The sequence below is a fragment of the Papio anubis genome, chromosome 9 (assembly GCF_008728515.1).
Source record: "Papio anubis isolate 15944 chromosome 9, Panubis1.0, whole genome shotgun sequence".
Classification (NCBI taxonomy): domain Eukaryota; kingdom Metazoa; phylum Chordata; class Mammalia; order Primates; family Cercopithecidae; genus Papio; species Papio anubis.
In genome coordinates this window covers 112,395,986-112,416,802 of record NC_044984.1, presented here as the reverse complement: position 1 = coordinate 112,416,802, position 20,817 = coordinate 112,395,986, and the positions used below count along the sequence as shown (strand labels likewise).

Genomic DNA, 20,817 nt, shown 5'->3' with positions numbered 1-20,817 from the left:
ATTCCTGTGGCACTTTGCGCTCCCTCCAGGCAAGTCCTGTGCGTGTCTTCGTTACTGTGCTGTGATTCATAGCGTGGAAATCTCTTCACTTGGAAATACATGGAGTCCTTGACTAATGTACAGCTTGTTTGTGAAAACCAGACACAGATCCCTTTCGGTTCAAACACACCAGAGCCCTCTGGGCTTGGTCTCCTGGTTCTCACCTTAGGAGGTCCCTGGACAAAACACCAGACCCTTCTCTGCCTCAGGGAACCCTGTGTTGCTCCCCCGACAGTGGCCAGCGGGAAGGGCATGACATCTCTGATTGGAGTTGGTCCTCATTTTTGCGTAGATTTGGGAAAATAGATTAGGTTTGATTCAGCCTGTCTTTCTGGGATGGCAGTGGTATTGTGGAGTGGTCCAGATACCTAGGTTCAAATCCACGTTCTACTAGTTGTCGTCTGTGTGACCTTGGGAAACTCCCTTGAACTCCAATGTTAGTTTTATTGTCTGTGAAATCGAGGGTAACGGTGGAACGAGTTACAGATTTGTGGTATGCACTAATGAGACAAACTCATGTAGCCCTCAGCACACTTGAACTGGATCCAGTGGTTAAGCCAGTGAGGGGACTCCCATGGGGCAGTCCATCTCAAGTTCTCAACAATCAACCAGTTTCTATCTGGGTCCTTTTTCTTTTTGTTTTTGAGACAGAGTTTCACCCTGTCGCCCAGGCTGGAGTGCAATGGTGTAATCTCAGCTCACTGCAGCCTCCGCCTCCCGGGTTCAAGTGATTCTCCTGCCTCAGCCTCCCGGGTAGCTGAGATTATAGGCATGCGCCACCACGCCCGGCTAATTTTTTGTATCTTTAGTAGAGATGAGGTTTCACCATGTTGGCCAGGCTGGTCTCAAACTCCTGACCTCGTGATCTGCCCGCCTTGGCCTCCCAAATTGCTGGGATTATAGACATGAGCCGCCGCACCCGGCCTCATCTGGGTCTTTCGAACAGGTCTTGCTGTGGGTTGGGGACTCTGTGTGCCCAGATCTTTTCACTGATGTGGTTGCTAGCTGGGTCACATTACCTCCTTCTCTCTCTCTTTTTTTTTTTTTTTTTTTGAGACAGGATCTCACTCTGTCACCCAAGCTAGAGTGCAGTGGTGTGATTTCGGCTCACAGCAGCCTTGAAATCCTAGGCTCAAGTGATTCTCTTATCTCACCTTCCCGAGTAGCTGGGACTAATGGTGTATGCCACCACACTCGGCTAACTTTTTAGTTTTTTGTAGAGACAAGGTCTCACTATATTGCCCAGGCTGTTTTTGAACTCCTGGGCTCAAGCAGTCCTCCCTCCTTGGCCTCCCAAAGTGCTGGGCTTACAGATGTGAACCACCTCGCCCAGCCCCCTCCTTCTCTTAAGGAGAATGATTTGGAAACATTCTAATATGGCGTTGGAATCTAAGGGGAACAAGGTATGACAGTTTGTTATCTGCAAGTGGCCTGGGATGTGTGACTGGACAGAGATGCTGTAGAAACATGGAAATGGCAGTAGGGGGTTGCCAGATTTCTCCCTCCTTACCCGCTGGTCCTCTGCTTGTCCATCCGTGGGCATTTGGTGTCTCTGTCTTGTAGGAGGTCAGGTTTTCTTTAGGCCCAGGGCAATTCAACCTGCCTGGAATGGGTACCTGTGGTGTCCATTCATCACTCATCCCACAACAAGAGTGTGCACTGCTCCCTGTTAATTGAAAGGTGAGGTTGAAGGGTCTTGCCATCGGGATTGGAACTCTGCTTCTAAATGTACAGAAATCCCTTGGTCCAGAGCAGTTAAGGGCTGCCAAGGCCGTCTTTCTTTCTTTTCTATTCTTTTCTTTTCTTTCTCTCTTTTTTTTTTTTTTTTTCAATTTTTAAATTTAGGCTGGGAGTGGTGGCTCATGCCTGTAATCCCAGTGCTTTGGGAGACCAAGGTGGGCAGATCGCCTGAGGTCAGAAGTTTGAGACTGCCTTGGCCAACATAGTGAAACCCCATCTCTGTTAAAAATACAAAAAAATTATCTGGGTGTGGTGACACACACCTGTAATCCCAGCTACTCTGGAGGCTGAGGTGGGAGAATCACTTGAACCCAGGAAGCAGAGTTTGCAGTGAGCTGAGTTTTCGCCACTGCACTCCAGCCTGGGCGACAGAGTGAGACTCCATCTCAAAAAAATACACAAGTAAATAAATTAATTAATTAAACAAATATTTTTGCAGAGACAGGGCCTCATTATGTTGCTCAGGCTGATCCTGAACTACAGGGTTCAAGCGATCCTCCTGTGTCAGCCTCCCACAGTGCTGAGCTTACAGGCATGCGCCACCTCACCCGGCTACACAGCTGTTTATTTCATCAATTGACCCATCCCTGCTACCTCCAGATTGGAGTGGGTATGATATTGGAACAGCCATGTGTTTACCTGCAGACAGGCTGGTCAGATAGGGAAGGTGTCATTGCCCTTCCCATATCTTGGTACACTTTTTTTTGAGACATGGTTTCACTTGGTTACCCACACTGGCATGATCTCAGCTCACGGCAACCTCTGCCTCCTGAGTTCAAGCTATTCTCCTGCCTCAGCCTCCCAAGTAGCTGAGATTACAGGCGCCCACTACCATGCCTGAATAATCTTTGTGTTTTTAGTAGAAACAGGGTTTTGTTTTGCCGTATTGCCCGGGGTGGTCTTGAACTCCTGACCTCAAGTGATCCGCCTGCCTCGACCTTCCAAAGTGCTGGGATTACAGGGTGTGAGCCACCATGCCCGGCTGACTTTGTGCTTTTTTTTTTTTTTTTTTTGAGATGAAGTTTCGCTCTTGTTGCCCAGACTGAAGTGCAATGGCGCAATCTCAGCTCACTCACAACCTCTAAGCCTCCGGGTTCAGCGATTCTCTTGCCTGCGCCTCCCAAATGCTTTAGTGGTATTATACACATATTACCATCGCCCAGCTGGTATTTGTATTTTAAGTAAAGACAGGGAACACCATGTTGGCCGGAGGCTGGTCTCAGACTTTCCTGACCTCACGTGATCCGCCTGCTTCGGCCTCCCAAAGTATTGGGATTATAGGCGTGAGCCATCGTGCCCAGCCAACTTTGTGTTTTTCTTTTTTTAAAAAAGATATTGTCTCTTATGTATGCATTTGAGGAGCTGAGATATCAAGAGATAGATCAGCCCATGAAAGACCCCAGTTAGATTTCATGGTACACAGTGCCAGGCTCTCCCTGTGTCTGTTTTTCTTAGGCCAAGCAAGTGTTTAGGGAACAATGGAACCAGCTAGCATGTGAGCAATGAGGAAGCTGGTCTGTGTCGACCTCCAAGAGGCTTAGGATTCAGTTGGGTTTGGGGGATGGGGAGCTCCTCTTTAGCCAGTGATGTGGCCTTCACTCCAAACTTCCAAGAAAGGGAATCTCAGGAAAGATGCATGTTTCCTGGCTGATGGGCCTGTCTGATATGGACCCACCAGCAGTGCTTTTGTGTGTTGGTGGTGGTGTCACTATGTCTTCTCACAGTGTAGACTCCTAGGGAAGGGGAATGTTGGGTACACCGAAGAAAACTTGTGTGTGCCTGCTCAGAAGGTGGGGTGATTGTTGCCCAAGGATTGATTAATTTGGGTCTTGCCAAGCTTATCTGTTTTTTTTTGTTTGTTTGTTCGAGAGGGAGTCTCACTCTGTTGCCCAGGCTGGAGTGCAGTGGCGCGATCTCAGCTCCCTGGATTCAAGTGATTCTCTTGCTTCAGCCTCCTGAGTAGCTGGGATTACAGGCACATGCCACCACGCTCAGCTAATTTTTGTATTTTTAGTAGAGATAGGGTTTCACCATGTTGGCCAGGCTGGTCTCAAACTCCTGACCTCAAGTGATCCACCCACCTCAGCCTCCCACAGCTCTGGGATTCCAGGCGTGAGCCACCGTGCCTGGCCTGCCAAGCTTATCTGTGGCAGAGATTGGTGCTTACAGGAGCCTGCAGATCTCTGGGATGGGCTCTGAGTGGCAGTCACTAGGGAGATCAAGAGGCAGTGGGTTGTTGATTTTGCCTGTAAAGGTGATATCACAGTCTTTAAGTTTTCCCACAGACCTCATCCTATTGGAGAAGTACACATTAACTGATTAGCACAGACTGTGGGGTGCATTATGAAGTCATTTTCTTTTTTTTTTTTTTTTGAGACGGAGTCTTGCTCTGTCGCCCAGGCTGGGGTGCAGTGGCCGGATCTCAGCTCACTGCAAGCTCCGCCTCCCGGGTTTACGACATTCTCCTGCCTCAGCCTCCGGAGTAGCTGGGACTACAGGTGCCCGCCACCTCGCCCGGCTAGTTTTTTGTATTTTTTAGTAGAGACGGGGTTTCACTGCGTTAGCCAGGATGGTCTTGATCTCCTGACCTTGTGATCCGCCCGTCTCGGCCTCCCAAAGTGCTGGGATTACAGGCTTGAGCCACTGCGCCCGGCCTGAAGTCATTTTCAAATAAGATTGCTGGTCTGAAGAGTAAATGGCTGAAGATAAGGTAACTTTTCCTGTTAGCAAGGAACTCAAGATACTGAGATGTAAATGAACCTTGCAGCTCTTGACTGGCCAACCTATATTTGTGGTGGGTAAGAAAAGAAGTGAATTCTGATGTCAAAGAGGACAGCAGAGAACAGGAAGGCAGCAGCCGTAGATTGTTCTAGAACAGCATTCGGCAAAGCTTTTCCTTTCCTTTTTTTTCTTGAGATAGGGAGGCTCTCATTGTGTCACCCAGGCTGGAGTGTACTGGCGCAATCACAGCTTACTGCAACCTCCACCTCCTGGGCTGAAGTGATCCTCCCACTTCAGCCTCCCAAATAGCTGGGACTACCTGCCTGCACCACCACACCCGGCTAATTCTTTGGTGTTTTATGAGATGGGGTTTTGCCATGTTGCCCAGGCTGGTCTCGAACTCCTGGACTCATGTGATCTTCTGCCTCAGCTTCCCAAAATGCTAGGATTACAGGCGTGAGCCACCGTGCCTGGCCAGCAAAACTTTAAAAAAATTTTTTGGCTGGGTGTGATGGCGCATACTTGTAATCCCAGCACTTTGGGAGGCCAAGGTGAGTGGATCGTTTGAACCCAGGAGTTCAAGACCAGCCTGGGCAACGTGGCAAAATCCCGTCTTTACTAAAAATACAAAAATTAGCTGGGTGTGGTGGAATATGCCTGTAGTCCCAGCTGCTGGCGGGGCCTGAGGCAGGAGGATCACCTGAGCCTTGGGAGGCTGAGGCTGCAGTGAGCCGTGATCAGGTCACTGCTCTCCAGCCTGGGTGACAGAATGAGACCTTATCTCAAAAAATAAAAAATTAAAAAATTAAAAATAAATTTTCTTTTTAATTAATTATTTGATTTTTTATTTTGTTTATTTAGTTTTTGAGATGGAGTCTACTGCTGTCGCCCAGGCTAGAGTACAGTGGCATGATCTTGGCTCACTGCAACCTCTGCCTCCCAGGTTCAAGTGATTCTCCTGCCTCAGCCTCTGGAGTAACTAGGACTACGGGCATGTGCCACCATATCCAGCAAATTTTTGAATTTTTAGTAGAGATGGGGTTTCACCATGTTGGCCAGGCTAGTCTTGAACTCCTGACCTCAATAAAATATATATTATTTATTTTGGGTCTTGCCCAAAATTTGGTCTTGCCAAGCTTATCTGTCTTTGTTTGTTTGTTTGTTTGTTTGAGATGGAGTCTCACTCTCTTGCCCAGGCTGGAGTGCAGTGGCGCGATCTCAGCTCACTGGATTCAAGTGATTCTCTTGCTTCAGCCTCCTGAGTAGCTGGGATTACAGGCATGTGCCACCACGCCCAGCTAATTTTTGTATTTTAGACTAAATATATAGTCTTTATATATTACAAACTATATACTAAATATATAGTCTTTATATATTATAAAAAATATATATTACATATAAATAATATAATATTTAAATATATTTTATATCAATAAAATAATATAATATGAAGTATATAAATATATATTTACATATAACTAATATAATATTTTATATAAAATATGTAATTTATATATATTTCTATACATAAAATAGTAATTGATAACTTTTTTGCAGTACAGATCTGTTAATGAGAAGAATGGAATTCCTTTTCGGGGAGGATAGTATTTCACTTAATTGGGATTCACAGGTAGTGTTCTCTCGTCAGATTGATCAAAAGTGCTCATCATTAAAATCCATCCTTAGCTCTTGGGTTATACAAAACAGATGGTGGGCTAGCATTTGCCGACCCCTGTGCTAGAATCAATCTACAAGTATATGCTGATAACAATATCAGATAACACTTGCTGAATATTGACCAGGCTAAGTGCCCTGCTTATATTACCTTATTGGATCCTTCAATAACCCAGTGATATAAGTCATTAGCACTCTTTCATTTTGTAGGAAGGACAGTGGAGGCTGAGGTGTGAGAATCACTTGAACCTGGGAGGGGGAGGTTGCAAAGAGCCAAGACTGCACCATCGCACTCCAGCCTGGGCGACAAAGCGAGACTCCGTTTCAAAAAAAACACAAAAGCCTCAAACCCCAGGGGTTTAGAGATGAGCTATTAATTTTGAACACTGAACAATTCGGGAGTCCCCTTTAGGCTTTCTCATTTGCTGGTTTTTCTTTTTTTTTTTTTGAGACGGAGTCTCGCTCTGTCGCCCAGGCTGGAGTGCAGTGGCCGGATCTCAGCTCACTGCAAGCTCCACCTCCCGGGTTCACGCCATTCTCCGGCCTCAGCCTCCCGAGTAGCTGGGACTACAGGCGCCCGCCACCTCGCCCGGCTAGTTTTTTTTTTGTATTTCTTAATAGAGACGGGGTTTCACCCTGTTAGCCAGGATGGTCTCGATCTCCTGACCTCGTGATCCGCCCGTCTCGGCCTCCCAAAGTGCTGGGATTACAGGCTTGAGCCACCGCGCCCAGCCGGTTTTTCTTTTTAAATTTTGAATTCTTCTCCCTGTTTCCTTCTCATTCAGTCCCCGTACACTAGCTCCATGTCTTGCCGAGAACTGTGCTTGCAAAAATCTCTTCCAGCTGGTGTCTGGGGGTCCACACTGTCCATGCCGGGTGACTGGGACCCCTCTGGGGCCGCAGTGTGAAAGACACAGACTTGTCTGAGCTGAGACAGTACCTGGCATTGGCTGCCAGTACCCTGGACGTGCCCAGTGCTTGATTGGCGTGCCAACTGTTGGTGTGCCCGGAGATCTGCTGATCCGCATACCTAACCAACTAGCCAGCAATGGCGAATGGGACATTTGAGCACCTCCCAAACCTTGATCTGAGTTTTCCCCTGGAGGCAACGTGATTCCAACAGATCCCTGAAACTGTTAGGAGCCAGCTGCAACTTCATGAGAACATTGTCCTTTAAAACCCATGATTTCTATAGTTATACAATGGGTTTGGACATAGGCAGAGGAGGTCTATCTGCGAAAGCTGTTTCCTCCCACAAAATAATTTTTTTTTTTTTTTTTGAGACGGACTCTTACTCTGTTGCCCAGGATGGAGTGCAGTGGCATGATCTCGGCTCGCCACAACCTCCGCCTCCCGGGTTAAAGCAATTCTCCTTCTCAGTCTCCCGAGCAACTGGGACTACAGGTGCATGCCACTGTGCCTGGCTAATTTTTGTGTTTTTAGTAGAGATGGGGTTTCACTGTGTTGGCCAGGCTGGTCTCGAACTCTTGACCTTGTGGTCCGCCCACCTTGGCCTCCCAAAGTGATGGGATTACATGTGTGAGCCACCACGCCCAGCCAATAATTTTTTTTTTTTTTTTGAGACCGAGTTTCGCTTTTGTTGCTCAGGCTAGAGTGCAATGGCACAATCTCGGCTCACCACAACCTCTGCCTCCTGGTTTCAAGCAATTCTTCTGCCTCAGCCTCCCGAGTAGCTGGGATTTCAGGCATGCACCACCACGCCGGGCTGATTTTGTATTTTTAGTAGAGACGGGGTTTCACCATGTTGGTCAGTCTGGTCTTGAGAACTCCCAACCTCACGTGATTTGTGCGCCTCAGCCTCCCAAAGTGCTGGGATTACACGTGTGAGCCACTGCGCCCGGCTGCAAATAATTTTTGTTGCTGGCCTATTTCTGTTCAAAAATCTGCAGCCATAGATTTATTCTTTTGATTAAACATTGTGCTTCCTGGATTTATTTTAATTTTAATTTTTTTTTAGTTTAGTTTTTGAGACAGGGTCTCGCTCCATGGCCCAGGCTGGAGTCCAGTGGTGCAATATCAGCTCATTACAACATCGGCCTCTCAGGTTCAAGGAAACCTCCTGCCTCAGCCTGCCGAGTAGCTGGGATTACAAGCGCCCGCCACCAGGCCCAGCTAATTTTTGTATTTTTGGTAGAGATGGGTTTTCGCCGTGTTGCTCAGGCTGGTCTCGTACTCCTGACCCCAAGTGATCCACCTGCCTTGGCCTCCCAAGTTGCTGGGATTACAGGTGTGAGCCAGCATGCCTGGCCTACTTTTATTTTTTTTAAAGAGGAAGTCTCTGGGAGAGGTAGGACACTGAATTACTTAAGGATGAACAGCTGTTAGGTACAGTCTTTTAAAAAATGTTTAATTGGTCCAGGTGCAGTGGCTCACATCTGTAATCCCACCACTTTGGGAGGCTGAGGTGAGAGAATTGCTTGATCCCAGGGATTTGAGACCAGCCAGGGCAACATAGCGAGATCCTATCTCTATAAAAAATTTAAAAATTAGCTGGTGTGCTGTTGCGTGCTTCTAGTCCCACCTACTCGAGAGGCTAAGATGGGAGGATTGCTTAAGCCTGAGAGTTTGAGGCCACAGTGAGCTGTGATTGTGTCACTGCACTCCGGCCTGGGTGATAGAGGGAGACCCTATCTCAAATACATAAATACGTAATTTTAAAAAGTAACAAAAACTGAAATAGAAACGTTTGAATTGACAAGTAATAATTATATATATTTTGGGAGGAGATATATTCTTCAAGGGGATGCAGAATCTTAGAGGTCCTGGGTACCAACAGTGGAAGGCATTTCAGGGGACAAGAAGGAAGTTCAGAAATGTGAAGAGAAGACTGGGCACGGTGGCTCATGCCCATAATCCCATCACTTTGGGAGGCTGAGATGGGCAGATCATTTGAGGTCAAGAGTTCGAGACCAGCCTGGCCAACATGGTAAAACTCTGTCTCTACTGAAAATACAAAAATTAGCCAGGTGTGGTGGCGGGCGCCTGGAGTCCCAGTTACTCTTCCTGGGGGGCTGAGGCAGGAGAATGGCTTGAACCCGGGAGGCGGAGGTTGCGGTGATCTGAGATAGCCCCACCGCACTCCAGCCTGGACAGCAAGAGTGAAACTCTGTCTCATTAAAAAAAAAAAAAAAAAAGGAAACGTGAAAAGAACTGAGATGAGGCCTAACAATTCATCAGGTGTTTCTAACATGCCCGCACTGTTCCCAGTGCCTCACTGCACCCACTCGTGTAGTTGTCACCGCAACACCAGGAAGTGGGAACTGTCATCACCCCATTTTATAGATGAGGACATGGAGGCTGAGGAGGGTAATTTGGCCAAAGTCAGACTAGTTCATTGCTTGCTTTTTTTTTTTTTTTTTTTTTTGAGACGGAGTCTCGCTCTGTAGCCCAGGCTGGAGTGCAGTGGCCGGATCTCAGCTCACTGCAAGCTCCGCCTCCCGGGTTCACGCCATTCTCCGGCCTCAGCCTCCCGAGTAGCTGGGACTACAGGCGCCCGCCACCTCGCCCGGCTATTTTTTTGTATTTCTTAGTAGAGACGGGGTTTCACCGTGTTAGCCAGGATGGTCTCGATCTCCTGACCTCGTGATCCGCCCATCTCGGCCTCCCAAAGTGCTGGGATTACAGGCTTGAGCCACCGCGCCCGGCCGCTTTTTTTTTTTTTGAGACAGTCTCACTCTGTCGTCCAGGCTGGAGTGCAGTGGCGTGATCTCAGGTCACTGCAGTCTCCCCCTCCTGGGTTCAAGCAATTCTCCTGCCTCAGTCTCCCGAGTAGCTGGGATTACAGGCACGTGCCACCACACCCGGCTAGTTTTTGTATTTGTAGTAGAGATGAGGTTTCACCGTGTTTGACAGGCTGGTCTCAAACTCATGACCTAAGGTGATCCACCCACCTCGACCTCCCACAGTGCTGGGATTACAGGCGTGAGACACTGCATCCGGCCCCGTTTCTTTTTTTGAGACGGAGTCTCGCTCTGTCGCCCAGGCTGGAGTGCAGTGGCCGGATCTTGGCTCACTGCAAGCTCTGCCTCCCGGGTTCATGCCATTCTCCTTCCTCAGCCTCCCGAGTAGCTGGGACTACAGGCGCCCACCACCACACTCAGCTAATTTTTTTGTATTTTTAGTAGAGACGGGGTTTTACCATGTTAGCCAGGATGGTCTTGATCTCCTGACCTTGTGATCTGTCCGTCTCAGCCTCCCAAAGTGCTGGGATTACAGGCGTGAGACACCGAGCCCGGCCTCCGGCCCCGTTTCTTGCTTTTCAGTGTGATACTGTCCTGCGGGTCCCCAAGGTTTGACGATCTGCTAAGAGGACTCACAGGACTCAGCACGTAGGATGATTTATTTCAGCAAAAGGATACAAAACAAAACCTGCAAAGGGAAGAGGCGCATGGGAATAAACCCAGGGTAATCAGGCGCAAGTTTCCAAGTTTTCTCCTAGCGGAGTCACATGGGATACACTGAAATCTTCCAGAAATGAGTTGTGGCTACGCACATCGAATGTCTACTAGGGAAACTCATTGGAGACTCAGTGCTCAAGGTTTTTTGTTGGGGATTCATCATGTGGGCACCTTCTGCCTTGCAGTTACTGAATTCCTGACTCCTAGAAGGAAAACAGGTGTTCAGTTTAAACCACTTTTTTTTTTTTTTTTTTTGAGACAGAGTTTTGCTTTTGTTGCCCAGGCTGGAGTGCAATGGTACGATCTCGGCTCACTGCACCCTCCACCTCCTGGGTTCAAGCGATTCTCCTGCCTCAGCCTCCTGAGTAGCTGGGATTACAGGTGTCCACTACCATGCCTGGCTAATTTTTTGCATTTTTAGTAGAAACAGGGTTTCACTATGTTGGCCAGGTTGGTCTCGAACTCCTGACCTCAGGTGATCCACCCACCTGGCCTCCCAAAGTGCTGGGATTCCAGGCATGAGCCACCATACTAGGCCCAGTTTAAACCAGATTGTTTGCATAGTTTAGGCACAGCAAGCCACTCTTCTCAGTTCTAGGAATGATGGGAATTCTCCTGAAATCCAAGTTCCCGGATAGCAGCAAATGGCCAGCCTTGCAAGCAAGTCTTTCTAGGAAAGCCAGAGTCCCAGGACTGCTGTGTTAATTCTTCGCTGCACAGATACACTTTCCATTCTGTAGCGTTTTGTTTTGTTTTGAGACAAGGTCTCACTCTGTCACCCAGGCTGGAGTGCAGGGGCAAGATCATGGCTCACTGCAACCTCAACCTTCCAGGCCAAAGCCAGATTCCCACCTCGGCCTCCTGAGTAGCTGGGACTATAGGCACGTGATACCACACCTGGTTATTTATTTATTTATTTATTTATTATTTTGAGACGAAGTCTCACTCTCTTGCCCAGGCTGGAGTGTAGTTATGCGATCTTGGCTCACTGCAACCTCTGTCTCCCAAGTTCAAGCAATTCTGCCTCAGCCTCCCAAGCAGCTGGGATTACAGGTGTGTGCCACCACGCCCAACTAATTTTGGTATTTTTTGTAGAGACACGGTTTAGTCATGTTGACCAGGCTGGTCTTGAACTCCTGACCTCAAGTGATTTGCCTGCCTCGGCCTCCGAAAGTGCTGGGAATTCAGGAATGAGCCACCGTGCCGGCATTAATTTTTAAATTTTTTGTGGAGATTGGGTCTAGCTATGTTTCCTAGGTTGGTCTGGAACTCCTGGCCTCAAGTGATCCTCCTACCTCAGCCTCCCAGAATGCTAGGATTACAGGCATGAGTTACTGTACCTAGCCCTTGCAGTGTTGGGTTTTTTTTTTTTTTTTTTTTTGAGACGGAGTCTTTCTCTGTTGCTTAGGCTAGAGTGCAGTGGCGCAATCTCGGCTCACTGCAACATCCGCCTTCCAGGTTCAAGTGATTCTCCTGCCTCAGCCTCCCTAGTAGCTGGGATTACAGGCATGCGCGACCACGCCCAGATGGTTTTTGTATTTTTAGTAGAGACAGGGTTTTGTCATGTTGACCAGGCTGGTGTTGAACTCCTGACCTCAAGTGGTCCACCTCCCTCGGCCTCCTAAAGTGCTAGGAATTCAGGCATGAGCCACCATGCCAGCCCTAATTTTTATTTTTTTATAGAAATGGGGTCTTACTATGTTTCCCAGGTTGGTCTGGAAGTCCGGGCCTCAAGTGATCCTCCTACCTCAGCCTCCCAAAGTGCTAGGATTATAGGCATAAGCTACTGTGTCTAGCCCTTACAGTTTTTTTTTTTTTTTTTTTTTTAAGGAGCAATATATACTTTTGCTGTTCTGTAAAGATTTATGCCCCTAATAAAATCTTACATAGTCACCCAGGATTAAATGAAATAATGTATCAGGGCACTTGGCATAGCATTTGTCACATAGTATTAGATACCATACTCTTCATTGGCTGTTTCCTGTTCGTTTATATATTAGAGTTGGTAAGGCAATCGAATGAACTCTTCTTTTTTGAGACGGAATCTGCCTCTGTCGCCCGCCCAGGCTGGAGTGCAATGGCACGATCTCGGCTCACTGCAACCTCTGCCTCTTGGTTTCAAGCGATTCTGCTGCCTCTGCCTCCTGAGTAGCTGGGATTACAGGTGTGCGCCACCATGCCCAGCTAATTTTGTTTTAATGTTTTAGTAGAGACGGGGTTTCACCATGTTGGTCAGCCTTGTCTCGAACTCCAGACCTTGTGATCCGCCTGCCTCGGCCTCCCAGAGTGCTGGGATTACAGGCGTGAGCCACCGCGCCCAGTGACAATCAAATGAACTCTTACATAATTAATGCCATCCTATTCCCTCTGTCATTCCCAGGCGGCCCCTATCAGATTGAGGTCCACATCGCAGCCACCGGCACACTCCCCAACGGCACCCTCTACGCAGCCAGGGGCTCCGGGGTGGACTTCAGTTGCAACAGCAGCTCCAGGCCACCACCCATGGTTGAATGGTGGTTCCAGGCCCTGAATTCCAGCAGTGAGTCCTTCGGCCACAATCTGACAGTCAACTCTTTCTCGCTGTTACTGATGTCGCCAAACCTCCAAGGGAACTACACCTGTTTGGCCTTGAATCTGCTCAGCAGGAGACATCGAAAGGTGACCACCGAGCTCCTGGTCTACTGTGCGTAAGCAGCACTGCTCTGCCCTACTTCTTCCCCTTAACCCTTTATGAAGTTACGAACTGCACGTTTGTGCCTCTCTCATTTGTCTTTTTTTTTTTTTTTTTTAGATGGAGTTTCGCTCTTGTTGCCCAGGCTGGAGTGCAAAGGTGTGATCTCACCTCACCGCGATCTCCACCTCATGGGTTCAAACGATTCTCCTGCCTCAGCCTCCCGAGGTAGCTGGGATTACAGGCATGCCCCACCACACCCGGCTAATTTTGTGTTTTCAGTAGAGACGGGGTTTCTTCATGTTGATCAGGCTGGTCTCGAACTCCCAACCTCAGGTGATCTGCCTGCCTTGGCCTCCCAAAGTGCTGGGATTACAGGCGTGAGCCACTGTGCCCGGCCTCCTGTTTGTCCTTAAAGGCATGCCTGCTACATGGTTCTTCTGAACATATATCTGTGGCTCCCCCAATACACACACCCGGGGCTGCTACACTCAGGGAGGGAATCATCCCTTCTAGAAGCTTGCTGCTATGCAGGGGTGCAGGAGAGTGCTTGGGAGCCATGGAAGGACACTAATGCATTCTTTTTTTTTCTTTCCCCTAAATTGAGGTGAAAATACATAGGATTAACCATTTAACAACATACAATTGAATGGGCGCAATGGCTCACGCCTGTAATCCCAGCTACTTAGGAGGCTGAGGCAGGTGAATCACTTGAACTTGGGACACAGAGGTTGCAGTGAGCTGAGATTGTGCCACTGCACTTCAGCCTGGGCAACAGGGTGAGACTCTGTCTCAAAAAAAAGTAAAAAGAAAAATGTGTAATTCAGTGGCATTCAGTGCTTTTATGCAACCATCACCTGTGTCAGGTTCCAAAACATTTTCTTTTTTCGTTCTGTTGCCTAGGCTGGAGTGCAGTGGCGCGATATCTGCTCACTGCAGCCTGCACCTTCTGGATTCAAGCCATTCAGTTCTCCCACCTCAGCCTCCAGAGCAGCTGGGACCACAGGCATGTGCCACCATACCCGACTAATTTTTGTATTTTTGGTAGAGACAGGGTCTCCCCATGTTGCCCAGGCTAATCTCAAACTCCTGAGCTCAAGTGATCTGCTCACCTCAGCCTCCTAAAGTATTGGGATTACTGGCGTGAGCCACAACAGCTGGCCCTGCAAAGCATTTTTGTCATCCCAAATGGAAATCCTGTACCCAATAAGCAGTCACCCTCATTCCCTCTTTTCCCCAGACCTGGACAACCCCCAATCTGCATTCTGTCCCTGTGGGTTGGCCTGTTCTGGACACTTCATATGAATGGATCATGCAATGTGGGGCTTTTCGTGTCTGACTTCTTTCACCTGTCGTCATGTTTTTGAGGTTCATCTATGTTGAGGCATGTATCAGTAATGCATTCCTTTTAATGGCTGAATAATCGTCCATTCCTTGCATGGATGGACCACAATTTATGTGTTCATCTATCCATCTATATACATTCTTTTTGTGGACCCAGTGTGACTGTCACAGGCACCAGGCCCTCTAGCACTGTTGTGAACAAGTGGTCCATGAACCTTTATCTCAGGGGTGGAAACACCAACCAAACACTCCCATACACAAATATCTTGGACAAAAACCACTGTAGAAATGCAGAGTGGGGCTGGGCGTGGTAGTCACGTCTGTAATCTCAGCACTTCGGGAGGCCGAGGCAGGTGGATCATCTGAGGCCAGCCAGGAGTTCAGACCATCCTGGCCAACATGGCAAAACCCTGTCTGTATTAAAAAAAAAATAGATTAAAAAATAAATAAGAAATGCAAAGGCGAGGCTGGGCGCAGTGGCTCACGCCTGTAATCCCAACACTTTGGAAGGCTGAGGCAGGTGGATCACCTGAAGTCAGGAGTTCAAGAACAGCCTGACCAACATGGCAAAACCCTGTCTCTACTAAAAATACAAATATTAGTGGGGCACAGTGGCGCATGCCTGTAATCCCAGCTACCTGGGAGGCTGAGGCAGGAGAATTGCTTGAACCTGGGAGGCAGAGGTTGCAGTGAGCCGAGATCGTGCCACTGCACTCCAGCCTGGGCGACAAGAGTGAAACTCTGTCTCAAAAAAAAAAAAAGAAAGAAAGAAATACAAAGGCGAATGAGACCCAGGTCCTCAGAGATTTAACACCCAGCAGAGGAAACCTGAGTGTTGTCAGGCATGAATTTGTGCTAGGAGCTATTGGACACTGACACTAATGGGGGTTGATGTCTCTCTGAGACCCTGGTTCTGCCATCCTTAGAGTCAGCCAAGTGGCTGATCCTAGAGTCTGTGATTCAGCCCGTGCTCTCCTCTGGTGTTTTGCAGACCCCCCTCCATCAGCTCCCCAGTGCTGGGCACAGATGGCATCAGGATCGTTCATGCTGCAGCTCACCTGTCGCTGGGATGGGGGATACCCTGACCCTGACTTCCTGTGGATAGAAGAGCCAGGAGGTGTAATCGTGGGCAAGTCAAAGCTGGGGGTGGAAATGCTGAGCGAGTCCCAGCTGTCGGATGGCAAGAAGTTCAAGTGTGTTACAAGCCACATAGTCGGGCCAGAGTCGGGCGCCAGCTGCGTGGTGCAGATCAGTGAGTCTGTTTTGCTTTGTCTTGGGGTTGGGAGTTCACCTGCCTTCCTTTCTCCTGGGAGAAGCATTTGAGAGTTCTTCTGAGGAAGAAATCCCAGGATGTCAGAGTGGACTGAATTCCTTCCCTTTCTTCCTTTCTTTTTCTTTGTGTTTCATTCCTTTCAAACTTTAGAGATGCTTTGCTCAAGCTTCTTCGTTCTAGTCCAAGCTATTTTCCGCTTGACAAATACTAATTGGGCACGTGCTATGTGCCAGGTACAGTTTCTACGTGCTGAGGGTGGAGCAGTGAACAAGACAGATGAGGTTCATCATCTTTTGTGTCTGTCCATTTACTGTTGCTGTAAAGGAATACCTGAGGCTGGGTAGTTTATAAAGAAAATTGTTTGTTTGTTTGTTTGTTTTTGTTTTTTTGAGACAGAGTCTTGCTCTGTTGCCCAGACTGGAGTGCGGTGGCACAATCTTGACTCACTGCAACCTCCATCTCCCAGGTTCAAGTGATTCTCCTGCCTCAGCCACCTGAGTAGCTGGGACTAAAGGCATGCACCACCATGCCTGGCTAATTTTTGTATTTTTAGTAGAAATGGGGTTTCATCATGTTGGCCAGGCTAGTCTCGAACTCCTGACCTCAAGTGATCCACCTGCCTCAGCCTCCTAAAGTGCTGGGATTGCAGGTGTGAGCCACTGGGCCTTGCCGAAAATTAGTTCATTTGCTCATAGTTTCATAGGCTGTGCAAGAAACATGGCACCAGCATCTGCTTGGCTTCTGGTGAGAGCATCAGGCCGCTACTGCTCATGACAGAAGGAAAAGGGGAGCCAGCTTGTGCAGAGATCCATAGTGAGAGAGGAACCAAGAGAGAAGGGAGGTGCCAGGCTCTTTTTAACAACCAGTGCTTGCTGGGCGCAGTAGCTCACACCTGTAATCTTAGCACTTTGGGAGGCCAAGGCTGATAGATCACTTGAGGTCAGGAGTCTGAGACCAGCCTGGCCACATCATGAAACCCCATCTCTACTAAAAATACAAAAATTAATCAGGCGTGGTGGTGCGTGCCTGTAGTCCCAGCTACTCGGGAGGCTGAGGCAGGAGAATTGCTTGAAACCAGGAAGTGGAGGTTACAGTGAACAAGATTGTGCCACTGCACTCCAGCCTGGGTGACAGAGTGAGATGCCATCTCAAAAAAAAAAAAAAAAAAAAAAAAAACAACCAGCACTAATATTAGATTGGTGCAAAAGTAACTGTGGTTTTGCCATTGAAAGTAATGACAGGCCGGGCATGGTGGCTCATGCCTGTAATCCCAGCACCTTGGGAGGCCGAAGCGGGCGGATCATGAGGTCAGGAGATCGAGACTATCCTGTCCAACACAGTGAAACCCTGTCTCTACTAAAAATACAAAAAAAAAAAAAAAAAAAATAGCTAGGCGTGGTGGCAGGTGCCTGTAGTCCCAGCTACTCAGGAGGCTGAGGCAGGAGAATGGCATGAACCCAGGAGGCAGAGCTTTCAGTGAGCCAAGATCACACCACTGCACCCCAGCCTGGGCGACAGAGCAAGACTCCATCTCAAAAAAATAAAAGAAAAATAAAAGGAAATAATGACAAAAATTGTAATTACTTTTGCACCAAGCTAATAGAATGAGAATTCACTTATCCAAATACCTTCCATTAGGCCTTACCTCCAACATTGAGGATCAAATTTAAACATAAGATTTGGAGGGGACAAACATTCAAACTATAGCATCTAGTTATGTAACAAATTACTCTCAAACATAGTGGCTTAAAACAAGAATGACCATTTATTATCTGACGATTTCTGTGGGTCAGGAATTCAGACAGGGGACAGTGGGCATTGGGGATGGTTTGTCTTGGCTCTATATGTCTGGGGTGTCAGCCGGAAGATTTGAAGGTTGGGGGGCTGAAATCACTTTTGAAGTCCTCACTCCCATCCCTGGCAACTATTTCTTCTCCATGTGGGATTCTCCATAAGGCTCCTTGAATTTCCTGCCAACATGGCGGCTGGCTTCCCCCAGAGCAAATGATCCAAGACGGAGTGAGTCAAGCCGATGCTATCCTTTCTATGACCTAGCCTCAGGAGTTACATGGGATCCCTTCTGCACACTCTGTGTATTAGAAATGAGTCCAGCCCACATTCAAGAGAACTGGGGAGAATTAGTCACCACTTTTTGAAGGGAGGAGTGTCAGAGAATGTCTGTACATATTTTTAAAACCATAACCATTCCTCTTTCACAGAGCTTATATCCTGGGTGGCATGGAGGTAGAAGGAAGACAGAAAGTACAAAAACAAGTAAGATAGGTCCAGATATGATAATAATTATGAGGATAATAAAATGGTATGTATAAAAGAGAGATCTTTATAAGAAGAGGGACACTTTTCCTAGGGTGGCAGGGAGGTCTCCTTGAGGTGGTAATCTATCCTTAGAATGAGAAGGAGCCGGCTAGGTGAAGACCGTGGTCTGAATGTTCCTGGCAGAGGCAATAGCAAACACAGAGGCCCTGAGGTGGAAACAAATTTGGCATTTGAGGACCCGAGAGAAGACCCGTGTGACTGGGGCGTTGTGTGTAAAATACTGATAAAGCTGGATGGAGGTTGGGGGTTCAGTTGTGTCCCCCAAATAGGTATGTTCAAGTCCAAACCCTCATACCTGTAGATATGACTTTATTCGGAAAGAGTCTTTGCAGATGGCATCAAGTTAAGATAAGGTCATACTGGATTAGAGCAGGCTGTAATTCAATGACTGGTGTATTTCTTTGTAAGAAGAGAGAAGGCCCAGCGTGGTGGCTCACGCCTGTAATCCCAGCACTTTGGGAGTCAGAGGTGGGAGGATAGCTTGAGGCTACAAATTTGAGACCAGCCTGGGTAACACAGACCTTGTTTCTACAAAAAATAAAAAATAAATAAGGTAGCTGGGCATGGTGGTGTGCACCTATAATCCCAGCTACTGGGGCGGCCGATCTAGGAGGTTGAGGCTGCAGTGAGCCAATATTGTGCCACTGCACTCCAGGCCTGGGTGACAGAGTGAAACTCTGTCTCAAAAAAAAGTGGGGGGATAGGCAAAGTTAAGGGAGATGAGAAGCGCCAGGATCAGTCAGGCATGGTGGCTCATGCCTATAATCCCAGCACTTTGGGAGGCTGAGGACAGGCAGATTGCTTGGGCCTAGGAGTTTGAGACCAGCCTGGGCAACACAGCGAAACCTCATGATATGGTTTGGCTTTGTGTCCCCACCCAAATCTCATGTTGAATTGTAACTCCCAATATTGGCGGAGGGACCTGGTGGGAGGTAATTGGATGATGGGAGTGCATTTCACACAAACACTAACACTAACGACAGGTGATGAGCGGAAAAAAAAAAAGGGTCCGTGCATAATTTTCATGATATCTACCACCACAGAGAAGCAAACATGTCCTCACATTCAAAGCCATCCTGGGCTGAATTTGGCCCACAGGCTGCAGGTCGCACAAGCTTGCTCTAGAGCGTCCAGAAGGAACCAGCTCTGCCAACACCTTGATGTTAACCTTGATGTAAGATCATTCCAGACTCCTGACCTCCAGAACTGTAAGAGAATAAATGTGCTTCAAGCTACTAAGTTTGTCACAATCTGTTACATCAGCAATTGGAAACAAATACAGCTGCCCTCTTGTCCCCTTGAAATCCTTGTTAGATATGTGTCCATTTTTTATATGATCAGTACAGTTTTTGTATGTAGTAGTATATAGCATAGAAGGAAAGCTTGTGGATACAGGAACCCGTTTATCCTGGTTTGCCCAGAACTCTCCTGGTTTTAGGACTGAAAACTCCACATCCTGGGAAAACTCCACGTCCTGGGAAAACTCCACATCCTGGGAAAACTCCACGTCCTGGGCAGACTGGGACAGTTGATCACTCTGTATCATAGCTGCATTTCCTATTTAGTTCTGTAGCATTGAGCAAATTACTTAACTTTCTCTGTGCCTCAGTTTCCTTATCTGCAAAATGGGCATAATAACAGGGTTGCTGTGAGAGTGAATTGGGTTAATATGTGTAACAGTGCCTTGCCCACAGTAAATGCTTAGTTAATGTTAGGCTTATTATTATGTAACACCAGGTGTGGTACAGAAATTTCTGGAGTTGGCCAGGTGCGGTGGCTTATGCCTGTAATCCCAGCACTTTGGGAGGCCAAGGTGGACAGATCATTTGAGGTCAGGAGTTCGAGACCAGCCTGACCAACATGGTGAAACCCTGTTTCTACTAAAAGTACAAAAATTAGCTGGGCGTGGTGGTGGGCACCTGTAATCCCAGCTACTTGGGAGGCTGAGGCATGAGAATTGCTTGAATCTGGGAGGCGGAGGTTGCAGTGAGCCAAGATCATGCCACTGCACTCCAGCCTGGGCAACAGAGCAAGACCTTGTCTCAGAAAAAAAAAGAAAAAAGAAACAATTTCTGGAGTTGCTTCATTAGGAAGGAAAGGTAGTGTTCCTCCCTTATCCATAAGGGATATGTTCCAAGATCCCCAGTGGATGCCTGAAACCATAGGTAGCACTGAACCCTATATGTACTATGCTTTTTCCTATACATAAATACTTATGATAAGGTTAATTTATACATTAGGCACAATAAGAGATTAACAATAGTAACTAATAAAAAATAGACAAGTATAACAATATACGGTAATAAAAATTATGCAAATGTGATCTTTCTCTCAAAATATCTACTCAGCCTTCTTCTTGTGATGAAGAAAGGCTCATTCAGGATGGTGCAAGATTTCATCACACAACTCAGAACAGTGTGCAGTTTAAAACTTAGGAAATTGTGAATATTAAAAGTACTGCAAGAAAAGAAAAAGATAAAAAGTTTATGAATTGGCCGGGCATGATGGCTCACACCTGTAATCCCAACACTTTTGGAGGCTGAGGCAGGTGTTTGAAATTAGCCTGGCCAATGTGGTGAAACCCCGTCTCTACTAAAAAT

At 47.5% G+C, this 20,817-nt stretch overlaps 1 protein-coding gene across 3 annotated transcripts in view; it reads left to right on the top strand.

Moving 5' to 3' along the window:
- Positions 1-20,817, top strand: part of VSIG10 (V-set and immunoglobulin domain containing 10) — a 48,170-nt gene that overhangs the window by 16,282 nt on the left and 11,071 nt on the right. For all 3 annotated transcript variants that reach the window (XM_003907225.4, XM_031650805.1, XM_031650804.1), the window contains 2 exons: positions 12,973-13,275; positions 15,599-15,859. In XM_003907225.4, coding sequence (XP_003907274.3) covers positions 12,973-13,275; positions 15,599-15,859 — 564 coding nt within the window. The remainder of the gene's footprint in view (positions 1-12,972; positions 13,276-15,598; positions 15,860-20,817) is intronic.